Source organism: Stegostoma tigrinum, chromosome 3, assembly GCF_030684315.1.
Source record: "Stegostoma tigrinum isolate sSteTig4 chromosome 3, sSteTig4.hap1, whole genome shotgun sequence".
Classification (NCBI taxonomy): Eukaryota; Metazoa; Chordata; class Chondrichthyes; order Orectolobiformes; family Stegostomatidae; genus Stegostoma; species Stegostoma tigrinum.
Genome location: NC_081356.1, coordinates 61,010,852 through 61,037,412, shown reverse-complemented (window position 1 = coordinate 61,037,412; position 26,561 = coordinate 61,010,852). Strand labels below are relative to the sequence as shown.

Genomic DNA, 26,561 nt, shown 5'->3' with positions numbered 1-26,561 from the left:
CAAATATCAGCAAGTCGTGGATGTGCTCCCCATTATTTTCCATTAATCAATTTCATAACTTTACAGCTAAATGTTGGCAGTTGCATCACTTGTTGAGATATTTGAAATATATCCAACCTTGTGTCCACTTGACACCAACTTCTAGATAACTAAGGACCGACATAAAAATTAGAAATCTGTTTTACTAAACCCTTGAGAAACCGTAGCATTCTACTGCTATTTAATATGCCTCACTGCTGTAGGAATGGATCTAGCAATATAGTCAATTGATCTGAAATAGATTCTGCAGCTTTTGCAAAATTATTTAAATTACTGATGATGGTGAAAATAGAGGGCAAAGTTTACAATGTGTATTACTGTACTTTTATTAATTTTCATATGCTTTTATGTACAGCATTGAAAACAAAATTTTCAATTTTCATTCCCCTGAGGTATTGGATCAAAAGCAATTAATATTTTTGAGCCACATATTTTATTGAATCTAGAAGATTGGCAAACTAAGTGTATAACAAGTCCTCTAAATTACAGGAAAGACTAGGTGTAGAATTAGAAACTTTAATATATCATAAAATTCACATTTGAACAAATACTCTTATTTTTGAGTGTCTTCACAACAGCAAGACTGTAACAGACTTAGGGAAGGTAAGGCCACATATCCTCATCCTCATCCTCAAAGCAGACGCCAGTCTCTGAGGCTGTGGGCAGCAATAAAAACTAGACCATAGAGAAAGGACACCATGTATTGACATAATCCACAGTTTTACTCACATTTCCCATCATTCTATGATCTAATCTGCATTCTTTAATAGAGGTGACAGTATATGCCTCTTTCATCATTTCCATTTACCAACTCCCACTTCCCTCCATTACCCTTTTACATTTCTCTTCACAGATTCACAAAAACTGCCGAATAATCAGGTACAGCTGGTACCAGAGTGTATAGGCCAACAGCAGCAGGGCAGCGATAAAGACTAGTGTACAGTGTACATACTGCCATGGTATCCTCTTTAGAGAGCAGCACAGAGACAGGATTGGAATGCAGTGAGTCACCAGGTACACGTGGCATGCAGCCAAAGGAGGAGGATGGGCTCACACAGACGTCAGCTCAGCAGACAACTTTGATGGAGTGACCTGGCATATTGAACAGTTAAAAACCCAGCATTTAAACCATCTAAAATCTCAGCTGAAACAGGAAGATAGATACACAATATCACAAGTTAGCATTGTACAATACAGAATTTTAAAGGAGGGCTTTATATTACTTTACATGGCATTAACAGTTTATTTTCTGAAACTTTGGTAGCACCAGATTCACGTAAAGCAGTTTCCACTTTTCATCTCCAGAATTCAGTCCCAAACATCCTATTTATGATATGACACAAATATGCACTCCTTTTGTTTGAACCTCTTGTGTTAAAAATGTGTCAATTTGTATAACCTATCCATAAAAGACTGGAAAGTGATCAGTTTTCTGTACTTAGTATAGTACTGTTTACTTCCTGTGTTGAATTAAAGTTCACCAAGAGGAGAGTTGCTGACTTGTTTTAGAAGAAGTACTGTACAAACAGTACAGTGGAAGGAGCACATGGTTTATTGTTTATGTTCAGTCAGCATAACAGCAGATTCTTATGCTCCAAGTTCTTAGGAAATTAATATTTTACTTTCAACAGAGAAAGCAAAGCCTTGAGGTGCATTGTCAATCACACCTAAAGTATGCATTTTGTTTCTTTTGTTCTGTACCTTTTTAAAAAGGAATCCATTCACTGTGAGAACACTAAGCTCCAGGACTTTGCAAATGTGATGAAATGGCCACTTGTAACCATATACAAGTTATAGGTGTCCTTTATACCTTTTGGGAACCATTTAGGCTTCATATGTTTTATGCTTGTATGACGAAAAGTCATCAACACAACTCAAATTGTAGGCATAAAATTTGCCATGTTGATCCAGATGCCTTAAATGGGAAACATGAATGGGCACTCTTGGTAGAAAGCAATACCAGTCAGGACTACATGTCAGGAATTCATAGGTATAATCGCTATAATTTTCCATCCATTAATTAAAGACCTTGGGATGTTTTACTATATCCAAGGCACTGTAGAAACACAAAGTTGTTAAGTGTATGATTTCATAAAGTATCTCTTAACTGTAAACTCACACTGCAAGAATAAATATGACTAAAAGCAAGAGGCAGCGCTTGCCTAAAAGGATGCATGGAATATGAAAATGGCACTAACACATTCTACCTCTCACTTTTTTTCATTCCTGTCTTTCTTCATAATTTGTTGGCTATGCAATGTACACTTCACTCTTGTGATGTAGGCAGACAAATATAGAAAAATTGTGCTATTTTTCTGTATGTAATATATATATTTAATATAATTTATCGCAAGTTTGGATTAGCAAGAGACTTTTTTTGTATCTGAAGTTTATTCTTTATTCATCACTTGCGGAATGTGGGTGTTGCTGCCTGGCCAGCATTTCTTGCCCAACCCTAGTTGCCATCGAGAAGGTGGTGGTAAGCTGCCTTCTTGAACAGCTGCAGTCCACCTGCTGTGGGTTGACCCAAAATGTCATTACGGAGGGAATTCCAAGATTTTGACCCAGCAACAGTGAAGGAAGGAATAGAGATATATTTCCAAGTCAGGAAGATGAGTGGCTTGTACAGCAACTTGCAGGTAGTGGTGTTACCATGTATCTGCTGACCTTGTCCTCATAGGTGCAAGTGGCTCTGGTTTGGAAGGTTGGGCTGTCTAAGGATAGTTGGTAAATTTCTGCAGTACTTCTTGTAGATAGTATGCACTGCTGCTAACTGAGCATCAGTGGCGCAGGGAGTGGACGTGGTGCCAACCAAGCAGGCTGTTTTGTCCTGGATGGCGTCAAGATTCTTGAATGTTGCTAGAGTTGCACCCATCCAGGCAAGTGGGGATGATTCCATCATACTCCTGACTCAGGCCTGGTAGAAGGTGGACAGGCTTTGGGGAGTGAGAAGGTGAATTTCTCACTGCAGTATTCCTAGCCCCTGACCTGTTCTTGTAGCCACTATGTTTAGGTGGTGAGTTTGGTTGAGCTTCCGGAAAATGGTAACCCCCAAGAATGATGATAGTGGGGGTTTCAGTGATGATAACACCATTAAACATCAAGAAACGGTGGTTGGATTGTCCCTTGTTGGAGATGGTCATAGCCTGGCATTTGTATGGCATGGATTTTTCTTGCCACTTGTCAACCCAAGCCTGGATATTGTCCAAGACTTGTTACATTTGAACATTGGCTGCTTCAGTATCTGAGGAGTCATGAATGCTGTTGAACATTGAGCAATCAACAGTGAACATCCCCATTTTTGACCTGATGACTGAGGGAAGGTCATTGATGAAGCAGTTGAAGATGATTGGGCCGAAGACACTACGCTGAAGAACTCCTGCGGAGATGTCTGGAGCTGAGATGACTGACCTGCAACAGCCACAACCATTATTTTATGCCAAGCATGCCTCCAACTAAGAAACAGTTTGTCCCTGATACCCATCGATTCCAGTTTCGCTAAGGCTCCAGATGCCACACTCAGGCGAATGCAATCTTGATGGGAGGAGCTGTCACTCTTACCTCACTTCTGGAATTCAACTCTTTGTCCACGTTTGAACCAAGGCTGTAATGAGGTCAAGAACTTATTGGCCCTGACGGATCCCAAACTGGGCATCACTGAGCAGGCTATTGTTGAGCAGGTGCTGCTCAATAGCATTGTTTATGACACCTTCTGTCACTTTACTAATGATCTAGAGGAGACTGTTGGATGGTAACTGGCCAGTTGGATTTATCTTGCTTTTATTCTATAGAACACACCTAGGAAATTTTCCACATTGTAACTGTACTAGAAGAGCTTGACACGGGGAGCGGCAAATTCTGGAGCTCAGTACTATTGCAGGAATGTTGTTAGGCCCCATAACCTTTGCAGTATCCAGTGTCTCCAACTGTTTCTTGATATCATGGGGTGAATCAAATTGGCTGAAGACTGGTATTTTGTGATGCTGGTGACCACTGGACGAAGCTGCAATGGTTCATCCACTCGCCACTTCTGCCTGAAGGTTGCTGTGAATGCTTCAGCCTTATCTTTAGCAGTGATGGGCTCTTCCATCATTGAAAATGGGGATATTTGTGGATCCACCTCCTCCAGTGAGTTGTTTAATTATCCACTACAATTCATGACTGGATGTAGCAGGACTATGGAGTATAGATTCGATCTGTTTGTTATAAGATCACTTAGCTCTGTCTATCACTTATTGCTTATGCTGCTTGGTGTGTAAGTAGTAGCTTCACCAGTGTGACATTTTTAGGAATACCTGGTGCTGCTCCTGGCATGGCCTCCTGCACTCTCCATTGAACCAGTATTGATCCCCTGGCTTGATGGCAATGGTTGATTGAGGGGCATGTTAGGCTATGAGATTGCAGTTTGTGCTGTAGCAAAATTCTGCTGCTGTGGATGGCCCACGAACTTCATAGATGCTCAGATTTACGTTGCTAGATTTTTTCAAAGTCTATTTAACATAGTGATAGTGTACACAACACGATGGAGAGCCTTCCCAATGAGAATTAACTTGTATTTCTGTAACCGCAGTGACAGCTCCGAAAACTTTTAGAAGCCTAGCTTTAGAATTAAGGATTTTTTAATGTACAATGGTAGGGTTTTATAACCAAAAAAGATAACCAAGCTCCGGTTTACAAGGTTAATAGAAGTTTTTTTTCAAGCTTAAGGAAAATACTCATAGCTGAGGGTGATTTTTTAAAAGGTAGACAAACAGAAGGCTGGAAAAACACAGCAAGCCAGGCAGCATTTTGTCAACATTTCGGGTATAACCCTTCCTCAGTCTTGAGCTGAGCTCAGGTGTATTAAAGCTCCAGGAAGAAGCTATCCACAGTCCCATTCAAAAGGTTTAAAATCACCACCAATTTAAACCCATCAAGAAGTTAGAGACAGGGACTCAGTGAGTACGGTATGTGTAGCATTTTTGGATACTGTGTAAGGCATATTTTTGGACACTCTACTAGTCATGACTTTTGGAAAATATATAAAAGCTACTGTTTTTCTTTTCAATTTAGAAAGGAGCATTTTAATAAGATAATACTTTTGTGGTGTTTAAAAGTCTTTGAATTTATGTTAGAAGTGGCCAGCTTGGGTTACTTTATCTTCATTTCTTTTGCTAATAAACTTCTGTTGTACTATTAAGGCAAGATCTACAGTATTCTGCAGCTTATGTTTCAGCAAGGAGCCACATATTTCAAACCAAACCAATACAAAATACGATCTATCAAGTCAGGTTTCAGTCTGAGATTTGACTTGTTCAGGAATCATAACACTGCTGTCATTTTAGCTTGGGACACTAATTGCTGAGATGGTTTCAATTCAAAGCACGTCTCTTTTTGCAAATTAATCCTATTTCTTGTCCCCATTCTGCCCCTCATTGATGTCATCTGAAGGGACAGTGTTAGTTTTTGCACTGAGGTACTTTTGCAATGCGGTCTGCACTGAAACCCATGATTTTAAAACTATACATTTTAAGACCAACATTAATTAGAATGGAAAACTGAAAAGTACGCCCATAGGCCATAAAGTGCTTTCAGACATCTAGAGATCATGAATAGCACTACATTAACGTAGCACAATATTTTTCTTGCAAAAGTCTCTTGTAGTTTCTTGCAATAAATCAATGGTATAAAACATGAATACTACCATCAACTTCTTTTCTAAATTCAGATATGTACTGTAAATATTATTTGAAATTTTGGGAGATCAAACTAAGAAACCCACTAAGAAAGAACCTTCTGAGACAAAGCTCTTGAAAATAACTTTGAAAATATGTGTGAGACTACAGAAACTGCTGGGTGAGTACTGCAGGGTTGCTGTGACTCTTCTCTGATGTTGCCTGATTAATTTGTCTTCCCTTAGAGATTTTTACACTACTACTCCTCATTTTGTAGCATGTGTAAAGCAGAATTCCAATTTGGAAGCCATTGCAAAGCCCCAAAATCCTCTGACAATAATCGAAAATACAATATTTTTCAGGGATAATGCAGAATCCAAGGGTTTATTACAAAGCTGCAGTGAATCCCCATAAAGGTGAAAATCTCCATTAGTAGTCAAACTTCAAATGATGCCCCTTTAAAAATGCACTTCCTACCTAATGAATGGGTGCTGAAAATTTGCATCTTTTAAACAGTGATACTGATGATCACTGGGAGCCTTGGGATAGAATGATGTAGTTCTGCGCTAACTGTTATTGGGAGAGTGTGCACAAATACAGTGGAACCCTGAAGCAGATTAGCCCTATCAGATCTTCTTGATTCCACTACAGATTAATTGCCAATTTCCCTTCTTCGTCATCCCAGAAATGTTGGGTGCCCTGCATTTAATTTAATGCAGCAAGAATGGAACCTATAACATTTAGGAACTGAAGAAGTTTTAGCCTCTTTCTCTTCTAGGTGCTAGACCCATATCAGGGATAAAAGGTTAATTTGTACTAGCCCATTATCTGATCAAACACATTCTCCAAAGAATGGTGCTTATTAGAAGTGCTGGCTGGAAAATTGACAATCTGGTGTTTTTACACTACCAGCCAATTAAATGAGAGAAATCAAGAGTCACAGATCAACAAAATGCCCACATATGGAAACCATTCTTCAATAGAAACATTTCAAGAGTGTGCCACTAAGACCATTCAGTGCAAGTGGCACCTGTGGAGCACTGCTGAACTCCAACAATATCACGTACTAGCAATTTAAACACCTAACGACAGTGCTGTTTAAAGTGTTGACAATTCCTTAGAACGGCTACTTCACTGGAGCTGAAGAGACATCTGCCTTACGATAATAATGATGATTTGGGTGATGCCCGTTTCAATTTAGTGTGATTGAATTACACTTTGCACACAGTAAAACATTTTACAACATTCTTTCACTTCCTATAGATTTACTGATGGGTTTTAATCACAATTGACCCTGTGACAATAAGAATGTTAATAAGAAATAAAACAATATCTGTAGCCAAAATCAAAAATTATGTTAAAATCAAGATACTGCAGATTCAAATCTTAAAAATATACTTGTGTCACATGTGTTGTGATAGTATCTATATTTAGCTTTAAAGGGCAACTGCTATCAATGATTACATACTTGAACAGGATATGATGTACTAGTCCCATGATTTATAGCAGTGCAAAAGCAGCAGGATAGAAGTCAGACATGCACCTCATGGCACTCTATTGAACATTATCTACAAATAGTCTTAACTTCACAGAAATTATTGCTTTTCCAAGTCTGGTGTATGACTGGTACTTTTACATGGAGTACAGAACAATGTAACAAGAAGGCAGGGAGACAGCCTAGTTGTGAAAATTTGACTAAGCAGAATATAATCCAAGGCAAAGCAACTGCAAGCCTCACCATCTGTACATAATTCTGCAGCTCTATAGGAATCTTAACAGAGCATACCAGGATTATACCTTATAATCAGCAGATCTTGATTAATTGGTAATATTGTTTAAATTGGGAGGATCTTTGTATTAAAAGCCTATCTTCTGCAAAGCCCAAGCAGAAACAAAAGGTAACAAGATAATGAGAGGTGGTCTTCCCCTTTAGGTGAAATATATCTTTCCTCAAATCCTATTCAAAACTCCTGCTTTTTAAAATAAAACTATGTCCCCTAGTTATCTACCTTTCTACTAAGGGGAAAGATTTCTCCTTATTCATCTTTTTATGCCCCATATAACTTTCTACAACTCAGTCAGGTCTCCCCTCAACCTGTTCTGCCCTGACAAAAATGACCCAGTCTATTTCATCTCTCTTCACAGCTGATCACTCCAGCCCAGGCAATATCCTGATGAATCTCTTCTGCACACTCTTCTGGGCAATCACATTCTTGTTTCAGTTTGGTGGCCAGAACTGCACACAGTACTCTAGCTGTGGCCTGACTAACATTATATACAGCTCTGTCACAACCTCCTTGCTCTTTGCATACAATGTCTTGACTAGTAAAGGCAAGTATTCCCATAAATATTTTTAACTATCTTATCAACCTATCCTGCTGCCTTCAAGGATCTATGTATACAACAAAGTTTCTTTGATCCTTTCTACTTCCTCAGATTCTGCCATGTAAAGTGAACTTTTCCAAATTCCATCACCTCGCATCTTTCAGGATTAAATTCCATTTACCACTGTCCACTCCAGCTGACCAGCCCATCTATATTATCCCTTAAATCTAAAGCTTTTCTCCTCACTATTTACCACACCACCAATTATTGTTTCACCTGTAAACTTACTGATCGTACCTCCTATACACATTCCCTAGATCATTATTGTGCACGACAGCAAAGAACCCAGGATCAAATCTTGTGATAAGCCAGTGGACACAGGTTTCCTGTCACAAAAACACCCTTTGATCATCAGCCTTTGCTCCCTGCCACTAAGTCAAATTTGAATGCAATTTGCAAATCTGCCCTGGATCCCATGAACTCTTTGCTTCTCAATCAGTCTCCCACTGCACTTCTCTCAGAAATTCAATTCAATGCGAAACATTATCTTCCCCTGATAAAACAACATTGACTATCCTTAATTAATCTTTGTCTTCCCAATTGGAGATTAATTCCATCCCTCAGTATTATTTCCAGTATTTTCCCTGCCACTGATGTTAGACTCACTGATCTGTAGTTTCCTAGTTTATGCTTACCATTCTTCTTAATAATGGTCGTTCAATCCTTCGATTCCTTTACTGCGGCCGAACAGATTCAAAAATTAACATCAGAACCCCTGAAATCACCTTCCTTGCCTCCTACAGCAGCCTGCGAATAATCTCATCTGAGACTGGGGATTTATCCACTAGCGAGTTTTGAGTAGATTTGTAGCTCAGGTTGAGGTTCTGGATGTGAGTTTGCTCGCTGAGTTGGAAGGTTCGTTTTCAGGCCTTTCGTCACCATTCTAGGTAACATCATCAGTGAGCCTCCGATGAAGCACTGGTGTTATGTCCCGCTTTCTATTTATCTGTTTAGGTTTCCTTGGGTTGGTGATGTCATTTCCTGTTCTTTTTCTCAGAGGGTGGTAGATGGGCTCCAAATAAATGTGTTTGTTGATGGAGTTCCGGTTGGAATACCATGCTCCTAGGAATTCTCACGCGTATCTCTGTTTAGCTTGTCCTAGGATGGTTGTGTTGTCCCAATCAAAGTGGTGTCCTTCCTCATCTGTATGTAAGGATACTAGTGATAGTGGGTCATGTCTTTGTTCTTGATTTGGAGCCCATCTACCACCCTCTGAGAAAAAGAACAGGAAATGACATCACCAATGCAGGAAATGACATCACCAACCCAAGAAAACCTAAACAGATAAATAGAAAGTGGGACATAACACCAGCGCTTCATCGGAGGCTCACTGATGATGTTACCTAGAATGGTGACGAAACGTCTGAAAACTAACCTTCCAGCTCAGCGAGCAAACTTACATTTATCCACTTTCCAGCCTTTTAAAACTGCTAATACTTCCTCCCTCACAATGCCGATTTATTCAAGCATATCACAGTCCCTCTCCCTGATTTATATAGCAATATCATCTTTCTATACAGTGAATACAAATGCAAAATACTCGTTTAAAACTTCAGCTGTCTCTTATGGTTTCACCCACACATTGCTATTTTGGTCCCTAATGGGCCTTAATCTTTCCCAGGTTATTCTTGTGACCCTAGCATACTGAAATAACACTTTTGGATTTTCCATAATGATACCGCCAGTGTTTTCCCATGTTTCCTCTTCGCACACCTCATCTTTTTGAGCAACCTCTGCATTTTCTATACCGCTCTAGCACATCCTGTTTTGAGCCCTTGGTATCTGCCATAGCTTCCTCAGGTTGCTTGCCTAATCCTGTACACCCATTGACATCTCGAGTTCTCTCTACTTCACTTTTACAGGAATATGTTGGCCTTGTAGTCCCACTATTGCCCTTTTGAATTTCTCCCACTACTCTGATGTGCATTTCCTGCAAATAGCTGCCTTGCGTACAATTTGGCAAGATCTTGTCTTATTATACTACATTTCACTGTTTGCTTTCACTTTGGAAATCCTGCAGGCATTTTTTTCTCTAAAGTCATTGCTTTATAGGTGAAGTTTAGAGTTACACTGGGAAAAGTCAGAAAGAACTCAACAGTGCCACTATTGCAGTCAAGCAATAATCTATGATCACCAAAGGAAATGGCCACTGACATATTGCAACTGGACTAAACTAATCTTAGATCTCTAAGAAACCAGCAAATCTATCAAAAGCTCCAAAACAGCATTAAAAATCCCAAGAAAAAGGTAAAAGATGAGCACAAAATTCTCAAGACTCAATTGGAAACAATTAGATGTCCTAACTTAAATTGCCAGAGAAACTTATCAGGTCTGGCAGCATCTGTTCAGAGAAAGCAGTGTTAACTGTTCAGGTCCAATGACCCTTCTTCAGAGCTCCAAGCTGAGTTTGCTTTGCTCCAAAAATGTATCAAGTTATGTTTGTGCATTTCACCATCTCTGAACCAGAAAAACAAGACATTAAAGTTAATATTGCAAGGCAGTACAGTATCCTAGAGACTGAGTGCATCAGGTCTGTCCAGTGGCCACCTTAAAAATACAGGAAAAAATTATGGTAAACACTTGAAAATCAATTACACATGAAGTTCAATGTCAGAATGCACCATGCTTTTATGCAACAACTGATGAAGACCATTATTCCTTTCTTAAGCAGATGTAAAGACAAAGGGCATGATTGCAATTTTACAGCAGTAAATGCAGATGACAGAATAATTGTGATACCAACTACTGCAGTAGTAGCATTCCAGAAAGATACCTTGATCAAATGTAAAGTTCACGTTGTTGTAAATCACCACACGGTAGGTGCGAGTATGAAGCCATAATTAGCAACGTTGAAAATGATGGTCTCTTTAGGAATGAACAAGACATGCTCCAGAGACGAGAAAGAATAGTTGATACTCATTGCAACATGTATTTATGGGCTGTTCTTTTTGTCAGGAAGGGGAATTGGTTAGAAAGTGGACACAGCAGACCGGAGATTGTCTGAGCATCATTGCGTTGTACAGGATGGAAACAGACCGTTTGGTCCAAGTTGCTCATGCTGACTAGATATCCTAAATCAACCTAGTCCCATTTGCCAGCATTTGGCCCATATCTCTCTAAGGCCTTCCTATTCATGCACCCATCTTTTAAATGTTGTAATTGTGTCGGCCCCCACCATTTCCTCTGGCAGCTCGTTTCATACACACATCATCTTGCGCGTGAAGAAGTTGCCCTGTAGGTCCCTTTTAAAATCTTACCCTTCTCACCTTAAACGTAAGCCCTCTATTTTAGATAACAAAGTGCGGAGCTGGATGAACACAGCAGGCCAAGCAGCATCTCAGGAGCACAAAAGCTGACGTTTCGGGCCTAGACCCTTCATCAGAGAGGGGGATGGGGAGAGGGAACTGGAATAAATAGGAAGAGAGGGGGAGAAGGACCGAAGATGGACAGAAAACAAGATAGGTAGAGAGGAGAGTATAGGTGAGGAGGTAGGGAGGGGATAGGTCAGTCCAGGAAGACGGACAGGTCAAGGAGGCGGGATGAGGTAGTAGGTAGGAAATGGAGGTGCGGCTTGAGGAGGGAGGAAGGGATGGGTGAGAGGAAAAACAGGTTAGGGAAGCGGAGACAGGCTGGGCTGGTTTTGGGATGCAGTGGGGGGAGCGGAGATTTTGAAGCTTGTGAAGTCCACATTGATACCGTTGGGCTGCAGGATTCCCAAGCGGAATATGAGTTGCTGTTCTTGCAACCTTCGGGTGGCATCATTGTGGCACTGCAGGAGGCCCATGATGGACATGTCGTCTGAGGAATGGGACGGGGAATTAAAATGGTTCGCGACTGGGAGGTGCAGTTGTTTGTTGCGAACTGAGCGGAGGTGTTCTGCAAAGCGGTCCCCAAGCCTCCGCTTGGTTTCCCCAATGTAGAGGATGACACACCGGGTACAGTGGATGCAGTATACCACATTGGCAGATGTGCAGGTGAACATCTGCTTGATACGGAAGGTCATCTTGGGGCCTGGGATAGGAGTGAGGGAGGAGGTGTGGGGGCAAGTGTAGCACTTCCTGCGGTTGCAGGGGAAGGTGCTGTGTGTGGTGGAGTTGGAGGGGAGTGTGGAGCGGACAAGGGAGTCACGGAGAGTGTGGTCTCTCTGGAAGGCAGACAAGGGTGGGGATGGAAAAATAGCTTGGGTGGTAGGGTCGGATTGTAGATAGCAGAAGTGTCGGAGGATGATGCGTTGTATCTGGAGGTTGGTGGAGTGGTATGTGAGAACAAGGGGGATCCTCTGGGGGCGGTTGTGGCGGGGGCGGAGTGTGAGGGATGTGTTGCGGGAAATGCAGGAGACGCGGTCAAGGGTGTTCTCGACCACTGCGGGGGGAAGGTTGCAGTCCTTGAAGAACGTGGACATCTGGGATGTGCGAGAGTGGAATGCCTCATCCTGGGAGCAGATGCGGCGGAGGCGGAGGAATTGGGAATAGGGGATGGAATTTTTGCAGGAGGGTGGGTGGGAGGAGGTGTATTCTAGGTAGCTGTGGGAGTCGGTGGGCTTGAAATGGACATCAGTTACAAGCTGGTTGCCTGAGATGGAGACTGAGAGGTCCAGGAAGGTGAGAGATGTGTTGGAGATGGCCCAGGTGAACTTGAGGCTGGGGTGGAAGGTGTTAGTGAAGTGGATAAACTGTTCGAGCTCCTCTGGGGAGCAAGAGGCACCGCCGATGCAGTCATCAATGTAACGGAGGAAGAGGTGGAGTTTGGGGCCTGTGTAGGTATGCTTGGCCTGCTGTGTTCATCCAGCTCCACACTTTGTTATCTTGGATTTTCCAGCATCTGTAGTTCCCATTATCACCCTCTATTTTACCCCTACCCTGGGGGAAAAGAATCTTGGTTATTCACCTTACCCATGCCCTCCTGATTTTATTAACCTCTGCAAGGGCACCCCTCAGCCTCCGACACTTCAGAGAAAATAGCCCCAGCCTATGCAACCTCTCCCTATACCCTGGCAACATTCTGGTAAATCTTTTGTGAACCCTTTCAAGTTTAACAACATCTTTTCTAAAGCACAGAGACCAGAATTGAATGCAGTATTGCAAAAGTGACCCAACCAATATCCTGTGCAGCCGCAATATGACCTCCCAACTCCTATGCTCAATGCACTGATCAATAAAGGCAAGTATACTAAGCGCCTTCTTTACTAGCCTGTCTACCCATGTCTCCACTTTAGAAGGAAATATGTACCTGTACTCCAAAGTTCCCTTTGTTCAGCAACATTCCCCAGGATCTACCATTAAGTGTATTAAGTATTGATCTATGAAATGTAAATAAACAGTCATAGCTGACATACTGACTCCATTCACCTGTTTTGATAAATGGATAATAAACAGAACTTCAATACTGATAGGTAGACAAGGCCTACAAGCTATGAGTAATTTACCTACCATTTACATGATAGCTAATGCAGGCAAGCCAAGGAAATAATGCAGGTGTTGTGGCTCACAAGCGTGCCTAGAAAATGTTCAGCTTTCAACAACGTTTGCAAGGTACGTGGTGCCCAAAAACACTGACAGCTGCATTCTTGAGACAAAAGACCTAACAAGTGGTGCTACATCGTGAGAATCCAGAGGCCAAACAAGTACAGCATTTTCACCAAATGGCAGAGTGAACCAACAGCACAAAGGCAAGATATAGTCAAGTGTCATGGTCGGATTAGGAGGATGATCACACAATTGACAGGTAAAGTGAGGTGACATTCACCACACCAGCTGACAAAAAAAATGCACTGATGCAATAGTACCATTAGAAACCTTTGCCACATCCAGACACTATACTCTCAGATAAAAGGAGACCATAATCTATATATAAAAGTGGATACCAACGCAGCTATGGTCATCCTTCCACTTCTGTAACTACATACATTGTGACAAATGGTGACTTGACCAACCAATGTCAAACTCACCATGAAAAGTGAGATGCCTGGGATCCATCACAATTAAATTCCACTAATAGTTTTTGTTGTGGAGTCTGGGGCTCCAAGTGATTGTAAGCCTGCTGGCATGAAAAATCGTATCCTTTGGCACCATCCATGGTATGGTCAAGACAGGAACAATATCGACAACACAACAAGCAGTACCATTTTACTGACACCTCATCTGGGAGAAGATCAAAGAAAGAATAAAATAAGATGGGTAGGCCATTCAGCCTATTGTGAGCCCTCCTCCATTCAACATGACCATGACTGTTCCTCTCTCTCAATGCTCTTGTCTCACTACTTCCCCAACCCCTCCAGAAGTTCATCTATTTCTTTCTTAAACATACTCAGTGACTTGGCCTCCACAACTTGTCACTGCCTTCCATTCACAAAATGACCCATATCTTCCAACTGGGATAACATGGCGTGCAGTCGGATGAACACAGCAGGCCAAGCAGCATCAGAGGAGCAGGAAATCTTGACGTTCCGGGTTGAGACAGGGTCAATGTTTGCTCATGTTTTTTCAACTGTTGTCTACCACAAGCCTACATTCAACAGTTGATGTCCATAGTGGGATTCATACATCTTCATGTACTACAAAATTAACCTCAGCAGCAATCTGGTAAAAATATGCAAAAATATATTCATGCTATTAAGTAGTAAGAACATGACAAGTGACACGTGCATAAGCAATCTGATGTGGAGCTCAGGCATTCACACCATGAGCAATATATCAAAGTGATATTGTTCAAAATGCATGTTTCACAAAAGATAGTTGAAGTAACAGATTTAACATTAGGGCTTTCAACAGATTCTAATAATATTATAAATCAGCATACCGTAACAGAATATAATGACCATTCATTTGCAAAGATGCCAAAATGCATCCAACCTTGTTTGCTTCCCTTATATAAATCTTATCTTCCAGGAGTTCAAATGATTGATTTACATACGTAAAATATACATAAAGGAACTAACTGTAAGGCATTGATGCCACCAATTGAGATCACTCTTCAAGCCATTAATACATACAACTTTTCAAATTAAAACTGTGAAGACTTTTATGGGTGTACAATCTTTTCAGCTCAAGTTGATACATCAGCTAATCACAAGTAATCCTATACACCCAAGTGTAACAAATGAAAAATATCCCCAATATCCCAACTCATTTTTTCTTGCCTAGAAAATATACTTTTTCTTCCAGATGAACTCTAGAACATTAACTTTACCCAGAAGGCATTACCGCATGTCAGTATTAGCAATAAAGAACAACCATTACCTTGTCTTGTGCTTTTCAGTCAAAACTTCAATGCTTTCATCAGTGAGCTGGCATCCATTGACAAAGAGCCTGTGAAGACTACAACACGCACAAGACTTGTATTCTGAATGGTATTTGTACATACACAAAGCAGAACATTTGTTGCTACTTTGAAATTGTAAACATAGAACAAATAACAATTGTTGGCTATTTTTTAATCCTTTCATGGGATGTGGACATCCTTGCAAGGCCAGAATCTGTTACCCAATCCTTTTATTCTTTTAGCTGGACTACAGATGCCTGATGTTTTTCCATAAGTGTTGAAGGAGGAAAGCAGAGTATATGCTACAGTACCATTTCTCTGAATTTCAAGAAAGCAACAAACACACTTATGTTGAAAGAGAAAGCTAGAAAAAGCAAAATAACAATTTTTATCTTTACAATTATTTGAACAAGGGATCCATATTGAAATAATCTTCTGATATATAATGCTGGCTTAAAATTTCTTTTAGTACTGTATTTTGCAAACTGGGTTATTTTTGTTTTGTTGACCCAAACATTGGTTTATAATATGAGGGAAAGCCAAAGAAATGCAGTTTAAAAGTTTAAGATGTGATGACTGTTTTGGATTTGATTCCAAAATATGAGGCCCAACCAGAGCTTCTACTTGACAAACATCAGGAGTAATTAAAATAAAATTATTAAAAGATTGGGGGAAATTGAGATTTTGACATAAACTTCATTAGGATTCAATGCCTTTTTTTATAAGGGTCAATAATCCTACTTAAGTATTTGAGCAGAAAATTATATCAGATAATTATTTTTAAATATTATGGATAAAAGGTATTTTTTATGTTTTTGTGCGAGTGCTGGGAGCAAAGCATAAACACCCAATCCTGTTTTTGTGCCCCAGTCTCAGAAACAGCAGGAGAAAGGTAATCTTAAAAAAGATGACAACATAATAACATTCTTTCATTTAAAAAACTACAGAAAAAATTATATGTTGGATGGAATTTTACAAACAAACACTCGCATTTTAGCAATATTTTCTGGAATATTTTGATTATGAGAGAAAACTCTCTCTTTAAAATCTGATTGTGAAAATTGTTAAAAATAAATTCTACTTCCACCTATCACTAGGAGAATTAATGGAATTCAGAGCAAAGTCTGTGGTACCTACCATGAGGAAGTTTGAGCAAGGGCTATGATGCCTCTGCTGGTAGCTGCTGTCCAACTGACATCCACTGAAGTTAACTTGAGACAAACTGCACATGCACAGAGTAGAATTGTGTCCCCTGTCAGCATCGGCCCACTGCAGCTTGTAACATTCAGCTCCTGTATTTTGAGAAACGTCGGTTTTCAATTAGGAACCTGAATCAGTTTACCATTCAATTCAATATGTGCACAATTTGATTTGTTTCTGCAGATATTTTTCTGACCTAACTTATGCAGTAGATTATAACTTAAAGGGTGTGAACAATTATAACACCAGAAGGGTCAAACATGCTGCGCAATTTCCTTGTTTGATAAAACTGTTTATCTGATCTGTCAGCACAGTTTAAATGGACACCATTTTGTTTGACTGAGTGGCACAGAAGGGGAACCTTCTGCCAAAATATTTATTTCTGTCAACTAGTCTTGAATGTCTTGAAACAATTTTATTCTGCATTCTAGCAGAATCTTTGTCTCACTTCAAGGCTCCTTACGGAAGTGCCAGAGGATGCAGTTGGTGGCCTACAAGCAGAAGAACTGCAATTACTGGCATAGCCAATTAGGCAAGAAGAGCAAGTTCCCCAGCCAATCCAACAGGAGGGGAGGCAGGAAGTTAGAGCCCCATCATTACCACAAAGGGTTGAATGTCTGAGTGCCACATTTGGATGCCTTACAGACAGCCATCAATTCTTTGACATTCAACATGATCAGCCTAACACATGGTCTACTCCTCCATCACTCTGAACACTTCCTAACTGTCACCTTCCCTTGTATTCACAGAAGGTGCAACACTTGCCCATTCACCATATCCCTCCTTACTGTCCAAAGTTCCAAATGCACCTTCTAGGTCAAGCAGCATTTTACTTCTACTTCTTTCAATGTAGTCTACTGGATTTGCCATTCACAATGTGGTATAACTTACACTGGTGAGACCAAACACAGACCAGTGCCACAATGATGCCACCTGAAGGTTGCAGGAACAGCAACTCATATTCCGCCTGGGAACTCTGCAGCCCAATGGTATCAATGTGGACTTCACCAGTTTCAAAATCTCCCCTTCCCCCACCGCATCCCAAAACCAGCCCAGTTCGTCGCCTCCCCCCACAGCACCACACAACCAGCCCAGCTCTTCCCCTCCACCCACTGCATCCCAAAACCAGCCCAACCTGTCTCTGCCTCCCTAACCTGTTCTTCCTCTCACCCATCCCTTCCTCCCACCCCAAGCCGCACCTCCATCTCCTACCTACTAACCTCATCCCACCTCCTTGACCTGTCCGTCTTCCCTGGACTGACCTATCCCCTCCCTACCTCCCCACCTATACTCTCCTCTCCACCTATCTTCTTTTCTCTCCATCTTCGGTCCGCCTCCCCCTCTCTCCCTATTTATTCCAGAACCCTCACCCCATCTCCCTCTCTGATGAAGGGTCTAGGCCCAAAACGTCAGCTTTTGTGCTCCTGTGATGCTGCTGGGCCTGCTGTGTTCATCCAGCCTCACATTTTATTATCTTGGATTCTCCAGCATCTGCAGTTCCCATTATCACAGACCAGGTGACTGCTTTACACAACACCTCCACTCTGTCTGTAGGAATGACTCCAACTTTCCAGTTGCTTGCTAGTTCAAAAATCTGTCTAGCATTTTTCTCATGAACCTAATGTAAAGTTCCAATGAAGCACTGTGCAAACTCATGCACCAACATATCATTTTCCACTTAAGCACTTTACAGCCTCTAAAACACAATGTTGGCTTTCACAGCTTTAGAACCTGACCACATGGCATCTGTTCTCCAATTTTATGTTCTTGCCCACTCCCCCAACTTGGTTTTATCTTCTATTTGTTGTTTATTATGCTCTCAATAAAGAAGACCTTTTTTTCTCCATTTCACCTCTTAACTTGCATCCATTTTCTATTTCTATTGTTATATCAACAAAATGAACAAACGTTTCATTATTTGCACTAGGTCTTCACACCGTCTGTCCCTCTCCTTCTTCCCTCACTTCTGTTTTCCAATCCCTTTCAGTTCTGAAGTCATACCAGGCTTGGAACATGAACACCAGCATTCCCTGTGTTTGTTTCCATATGAGTCAGAGTTTATAATCTCTAGATCTGTTGGCATTTACATAAGAGATATTTCATGAGAAGATGTAAGTCTTACACAGACCTTATTCTGACTGGAACCTAAATGCAATATGGATGTCACAGGCCCACCTGGTGCATTGCTCCATTATCTAGCCTACCATCAATGACACTTGACACAATTTCCACTATCCTTGACCAACTCTCATTTACCCAAGAACTTCCCTTCCTCAGCCATCATTCAGAATCTGGAAACCCTGGATTCCAGTTAAAGCCATCCATCATCTTCAACCCACCCATTATCATGTTGATGGATCCTTTTACTGAACTCAAGGGACCCTAATATTATGTGTGTCTGAAGGCATGAACATTTCCTTAGCTTCTTCCCTCTGGCCCCTGCTCGAGTTATTTCCCCTTTAAAATCATGAAATCCTCATATGTTTCTGTGCCCTCCCTCATGTTTACACAAAACATTACAACTTTAGTGATAATTGATATGGACTATGTTGAAAGGTTACCTATGGCTTTTTCTTCCTATGTTAGCAATGATTTTTGATATGGCATAATTTGCCATAATTCAAAGAGGCAGGGACTGTCCTATAGCTTTACCTTCTACACTCAGTATAGAAGATTGGTTTACCATATCTCCCATTTTCTTTTTCCCACAGGATCTATTTTCTTTTTTGCTGTCTTCCTTTTCTCTTTTCCCTGCTTATACCGAATTTTTGATATGCTGTTTTTCAAAGTTCTGTGAGTCAATTCATAACCTTTGCCTGCACAGCAACTGTTCTTACTGAGGTAACCACTTGTTCCTCAAGGTGCATTTTAATATTGGAGGGAAATTCACACATGGTGACATTCCCATGTATCTGCTGCCCTTGTCCTTTGGATGGAAGTGGTCATGGGTGTGGAATGTGCCATCCATGCAAGCTTGGTATTTGATGCCTCTAGTAGATGGTACACGCTGCTGCTACTAAGTGTTGATGGTAGAGGGAGTGGATGTTTGTGAATGCAATGCCAGTCAAGTAGGCTGCTTTGTCCTGGATGGTATCAAGCTTCCTGAGAATTGTTGGAGTTATACTCACCCAAGCAAGAGGGGAGTATTCCACCACATTTCTGATTTGTGCATTGGAGATGGTAAGTGAGCTGTAGGGAGTCAGGACAGGATTTGCTTACTGCAAATCCTAGCCTCTGAACTGCTCTTGTAGCCACCATAGTTATACGGCTAGTATAGTTTAGTTTCTGGTCAATGTTAAAGTGGGGGATTCAGTGATGGTAATTCCAGTGAATGTCAAGGTACAATGGTTAGATTCTCGTATATTGGAGATGTACATGGCCTGGTGTGAACTTTATTTGGCACTTTTCAGCCTCAGCTGGATATTGTCCAGGTCTTGTTACATGTGGCCATGGATAGCAGTCACAAATGGTGCTAAACTTGGTGAAATCATCACCAAATAACTCCACTTCTGACCTTATGATGGATGGAAGGTCTTTGGTGAAGTATCTGAAATTGCTTGGGTCTGAGACATTATTCCGAGGAATTCCGGCAGAGATGACCTGGACCTGAGATGTTCAACCTCCAAAAAGCACGACTATCTTCCTTTGTGCCAGAGATGATGCCAACCAATGGAGACCTTCCCTGCTATCCCCTTCCCCCCACTAATTCAAGGACTCTAGTTTTGCTGGAGTTCCTCAAAGCCACAACATATCTTACTTGGGCATTTTTTTCTGGAAACAACCTTCAATCTTACAGGTGATTTATTATATTATCATGACTGCATGGCTGGTCATTGTTTACAGATGTGAGATTTTAATGTTCAATACTGCTGAAAATGATTCTTAGTATCAGCCTCCTAAAGACAATAATGTTTAAACTCTTGCAGTTTTAATACTAGTATTTCATTTTGAAGCAATGCTGTTTCTTAAGAATTATTTTCTCCAAGAGAGCCAATCATTTATTTTGTTGAGTCCATTTCATGCAAAAATCCTTATTAAATATTATTTTAATGTCTATTTCTTCTTAATGTTTTCATTAATTCTTATTGCTTTAAATTTGTTTTAAATCTGTAACATCTCAATTCATATTTTGCTGTCTTCAACCTTGTATTTCTGCATTAAATCAATGCTCTTAAATTCTGTGCCTTTAAAAACTTTCAGACATGGTTTCAAACTCAGTTGTACAACAATGCTGCACAAAATTCTTCTAATGTAGTTTTAAATCTTAGGTGGAAAAACTATACTGGGTTACTTCTTTCCAGTTTCAAATTGCGCTGAATGACAATACTATATCGTGGTTCAGCCGCCCTGGGGGTCACACCTTTTACAGCCGAAGCAGAGCATTCTTGCTTCTTCAGGATAAAATGGATGATTGCCTGTTTTTCATACCTCAGTCACAAAATTACAACCTTAATTCTGAGTGTCCTGACTTTTCAGAAGTGTTACAATTCTTCTAACTTCCTTCTTCTGTTAGACATATTCTTCAGTGTTTAAAACTTTTCCCCCTTATGGACTTAAATAAATTCAGTTGACTTTACAATGCTGCAGCCCTCATATAAAATATTTTTCTGCTCCTTGATCCGTCTACAGCAGGTGATTCTCATGGAGCCCACTCTTGATAGCAGCAAAGCTAGTTTTGAGAATTGAGAATTCTCTTTTTATTCCTTTTCCTTCTCTGTCTGATCTTTGATTATTGCTATTATTACCAGACATCCATGACAGCTCAATAAGATAATACAGTCATCATTTACATGCTCTATTTATCAACAAAACCTGGAGAGAAAAAGTAATGACTCGGGAATGCTACCAAAACAAGTAATAATTATGATTTTTTAAAAAATTTGATACTTCTTTCAAAATGCTTGTTCAACAATTACAGCTTTCAATTTAAATTGACAGAACAACTCAAAAATCAAAACATTATGGGGAACACCTTTTGTTTTAAAAAAACCCTCTAACTTTCTCACATATTTGGTTTCAGTACAATGCCATTCTATTCTTCAGTCTTTAATCAGCCTACATATTTAACTCCCTCATCCTTCACAACATTATTTATCTTTCCCTATTGCTCTTTCTTAACGTTATAAGCAGTAGTTCACAGTCATGATCATGATTAAATTTCATCAGTCACGTGATAGAGGTGCGTCATTCACATTTGCATTAGAATTCATCTCGCTCTATTTACCTATCGACCTTTGATCCAGGATGTGGTTTAAGTGTTCCAAGATAATGAAGGCATTAAGCAGTGAGCCATGTTACAAAATATCAGATAGGTTCCTTGATCTACTTGGGATTTCCCAAATATACTCACAACAGTAAACGTGGATTGTTTTTCACTTCTGAGGACTCAAAATGGCTTCAAATTAACACATTCTGTATGATATTTAAATGAGATAATACGGTGCCATCATGAAATACCCACAACGTATAGTTAAGAGCTTTCTCTGATATTAATAATAATGAAAATGATTCAGTACCCTATTCATAGAATCATATGGGACAGAATAAGACCATTTGGTCCATCATATTTATAATCTCTTAACCTCATCTCCACTAAAATTTTACACTAAACAATTCGACACATTTTCCTGGTGTGTCAAGGTTGAGACATTAGTACAACATATACATATAATGTATACAGAGAGAGAGAGAGAGGAGAGAGAGAGAGAAAGAGAAAGAAAGAGAGAGAGACAGAGAGAGAGAGACAGAGAGAGAGAGAGAGAGAGAGAGAGCAATACAGCAGCAAGGGGACATTGCCACAAGAGGAAGAGAGGCATGTCAATGAAATGGACAAAATTAGACGTAACAGGCACAATGGGTTTGTCTATACCAAATTCCCTGCAATGTACAAGAAGATAAATGACTACCACCTTGTCAAGGGCAAATAGGGATGGACAATAAATGCTGTTACTACCAGCAGTGCTTACATTCCACATGTTAATAAAACACATTTGGCAATTATAACATTTTTTTTAGTACTCCAAATCTCAAATTGGCAAGCACTAAATCTGCTAAAACATCTCTTTCTTGAAATAAACTGTATGTCTATCAGTCCATTCTCTAAAATATCATGTCTAGCCTCCCCTCACTATAAGCAGCTAATCTGTTCCCAGATTTCTATCAATGCTATACCATAATTAGTCTGGTGACTAATGGGCAAGCAATGGACAAGAAAAGGTCAATTGCTTAATGATAGTTTATATCTATTATGTTACCTTTCTGCGTGAAACTATTTTAAGGCAGCTGAACTAAACCATAAAACTCTGGATTTCTATAACACTTTTTAACATAGAGTGATTCTGTTATAGATGCTTTAAAAAGAGGGGAATGGAATAGATACTGAAACTGGCCAAAACCCTGATCAAAGACAACCTTTTTAAATGCTTAACAAGGTGATGAGGGAAACAGAGAAGTGCAGGACTTTAGGAAGAGAGTTAGAGAACTGAGGGCCTATAAAGCCAAAGATCTACCACCAATAACAAAATCCCAGCGGATTGTTGAAGCAGATTGTTAGAGCTGCACTTATCCAGGCTGTCCATCACAGCCCTGATTTGTGCCCTGTAGATGGTGGCAGACTTTGAAAAATCAAGTGGTGAGTTACTTGTGCAGAATGGTCAGACTGTATCCTGTTTCAGTAGCCATTGTATTTGTGTGGTTAGACTAGCTAAGTGTCTGGTCAGTGACAACTTCCAAGATCATGGTGGTGGGGGGAAAAAAGAATCAGTGATGTAATGCCATTGAACATCATCAGATGAAGAATAGGTCCTGTCTTTTTTTTGGAGATCGTCACTGTCAGGTACTTGCATAGTGTGAATGTTGCTGATCTCATATCAACCTCAATCTGAATATCATCCAATATTGCTGTATATGGACGTGGTCTACAGTCATGAATGGTGCTGAACACAGTATGATCATCAGCAAACAGCTTCACTTCTGACCTAATGATGGAAGGAAGATCACTGTTGAAGATGATTGGGCCTGGGACACTACCCTGAGGAACTCCTGCAGAGATGTCCTGGAACTGAGATGACTGACCTCCAATAACTACAACCACCTTCCTTTCATCACTACATTGTGTTGAGAAGGGCTGTCATTCACATGAGACATTAAACTGAGGTTTCACCTTTCTCCTTAGGTGAATGGAAAAGAACAGAGAATCCTGGCGAACATTCGTCCTGCAAATAACACTTATAGATCAAATTATCTGGTTATTCAAACCAAATAAAAACCGAAAGAGCTGCAGATGCTGTAAATCAGGGACAAAAACAAAGTTGCTGGAAAAGCTCAGCAGGTCTGGCAGCATCTGAACTAGTCCTGAGGAAGGGTCACCGGGCCTGAAACTTTAACTCTGTTTTGTCCTTCACAGATGCTGCTAGATCTGCTGAGCTTTTCGAGCAACTTTGTTTTTGTTGTATCTGGTTATTCATTTGCACTTCTTGTGGAACTGTATTATACATAATTTAGCCATAGTATGTGTCTACGTAATTTGAGAGCTTTCTCAATAAAAGCAACTTGTAGCACCCTGAGGCCATAAAAGGGGCTACAAAAATTGAAATCCTTATCTTTCATTCACTCTGTCTGTGCTAAACTCCAAAATCAAAAAATCATCTGCCAGTCAGCAAATTAGGGCGGTTTAGGGATGAATTTGGTTTGCTGATGATAGAAAGAAAATTGCTAGCATTTCTAGGATGGTATGATGGCTTAATGGTTAGCACTGCCACCTCACAGCACCTGGGACCTGGGTTTGATTCTGCCCTTAGGCAACAGTCTGGAGTTTACACATTCTCCCTGTGTCTGAGATAATAGTTCTGATGAAGAGTCTAGGCCCAAAATGTCAGCTTTCCTGCTCCTAAGATGCTGCTTGGCCTGCTGTGTTCATCCAGCTCGACTCTTATCTCCCTGTGTCTGCATGGGTTTCCTCTGGGTGCTCTGGTTTCCTCCCACAGCCCAAAGATGTGCAAGTTTAGTTGGGCAAACATGGGGATAGGGTAGATCTGGGTGGGATGCTCTTTGGAGGGTCAGGTCTCAATGGGCCAAATGGCCTGATCCAATGATCAGGAACACCCAAAGTTAGTAACAACAATCAAGTAATATTTTTCTACAGTATTATTAGTTAAATACTATTGTCAGCCAATCTGCTCACAGCTAAATCACATATCCTTTAAAATAGCAAAGTTAAGGATAAATGTTAAAATGTTTAACATCCATCATGTAATAATAAAAAGGTGTGCAAAGCCTAAATTCAACCCGGCAACATTCAGTTTGAATGAAGGTGGATTGAGGAATGGCAACTGGTCTGCTCTGAGGATTAGGTTTAGTCGTCAAAATAGCGACAAGTACTCTAGTGAAACTAGACATTCTATATAAAGCAAACTGATTTACAATTGAATACAATTTCTGCATTTATAACCATTTTTTGCTGTTACTCCTAATATACAATAACAAAATAGGACACTTAATCATGAGTGGGGCTACCTCTGGTGTGGGAGCTCCTGGCATCAGCTGAGTATCTCTGAAGCACACAAAATAAAAATTTTTTTGTAACTTCTGAGCTACATTCATTTTAATTTTTCCTCTGCTGCATATACTTTTGAGGTCCAAACGCAGCAGTGGCTTCTAGAAACACAGGCTGATGCATCCACACGCCAATCAGTATCTGTGGACCCTCCGGGCAACTGTGCAGTCAAACAGCTTAGAGGGAACATTGACCATACCTCCGAAGCAATCTCAAAGATGGTAGGACTACCACACATAATCACAAATGAAGATGAACAATTAAAATCACTCACAGGAAAAGGAGGAAGCTCTTAAAATGTTAATGTTGATCTCCCTCTGCATCTTCTCAGCAGCTGTAACACTATATCCTGCACCCTGTTTTGTTACCCTAATGCACTGGTATAGTACGATTTACCTGTAAAGCACTCAAAACTATGCTTTTCACTGTATCTCAATACACGTAACGGTAATAAATCAAATCAAATTAATACTCAATAATGGGAGTTCAGCAGATTACTGCAAAAGACGAGGTTGAAACATTTGCAACCACCTTCAGCCAGTACTGATGAGTAGATAATGCTCTTTTGCCTTCTCCTGAAATCCCCAAAATCTCAGACACCATTTTCAGCTAATTTCATTCACTCCACCGTGTAATATCAGCAAATGGCTGAAAAGACTGGATATGGCTGTGGGTCTTGACAACACTCTGACAAAAGTACTAAAGCTCCAGAACTAACCATGCCACTTTGACACGAATAATACAAAAGCAGAATATTACTCAAATGGCGGGAAACTGCAGACTGTTGCAACCCAAAAGGATCAGACTAGCCTTGTGCACAAAGCACAAAGTTGGCATGCAGGTGTAGTTCATAACTAGGAAAGCAAATGGCATGTTGATCTTTATTAGAATAGAAATGCAGTATGAAAGTAGGAAATCTTGTTACAACTGTCTAGCGCCTTGATGAGACTGTACCTACAGCATTGTGTTTAGTTGGTTTGCTTGCTGAAGAAGCGATTTACTTACATTGCAATCAGTCAGAAAAGATTTGAGAGGCTGATTCCTGGAATTAAGGGGAGGCAGTAGCATAGTGGTAACGAGGCCTAGACAAATAGTCCAGGAACAGGGGTTCAAAACCCACCATGGAAGCTGGTAGAGTTTAAATTAAATTAAATTGACCGTTATAGAATTGAAAGCTACTTTGAGTCATTGTATCATGAAGCTGCCAATGATTGCCATAAAAACCTGTCTTGGTCATTAAAATAATTTGGGAAAATAAATCTCCAATTCTTACCTGGTCTGGCCTATATATTACTGCACATCTGCAGTAATGTAGTTGTCTCTTCACTATCCCCTGAAGTAGCTTAGCCATTCAGTTGCAGTGTAATTAGGAATTTGCAAAAAATGCCATTCCCTGTGATGGTCAAGTTCCATGACTTTTTTTGAAATAAAGGGGTTGGCTTTGAATAATCACATCTCATTCTCCTAAA

At 40.3% G+C, this 26,561-nt stretch overlaps 1 protein-coding gene across 2 annotated transcripts in view; it reads right to left on the bottom strand.

Annotated features, from left to right (window-relative positions):
- Positions 1-26,561, bottom strand: part of LOC125451055 (uncharacterized) — a 114,368-nt gene that overhangs the window by 34,800 nt on the left and 53,007 nt on the right. For both annotated transcript variants that reach the window (XM_048527753.2, XM_048527754.2), the window contains 2 exons: positions 16,476-16,630; positions 15,317-15,394 (listed from right to left, as the gene is read on the bottom strand). In XM_048527753.2, coding sequence (XP_048383710.1) covers positions 15,317-15,394; positions 16,476-16,630 — 233 coding nt within the window. The remainder of the gene's footprint in view (positions 1-15,316; positions 15,395-16,475; positions 16,631-26,561) is intronic.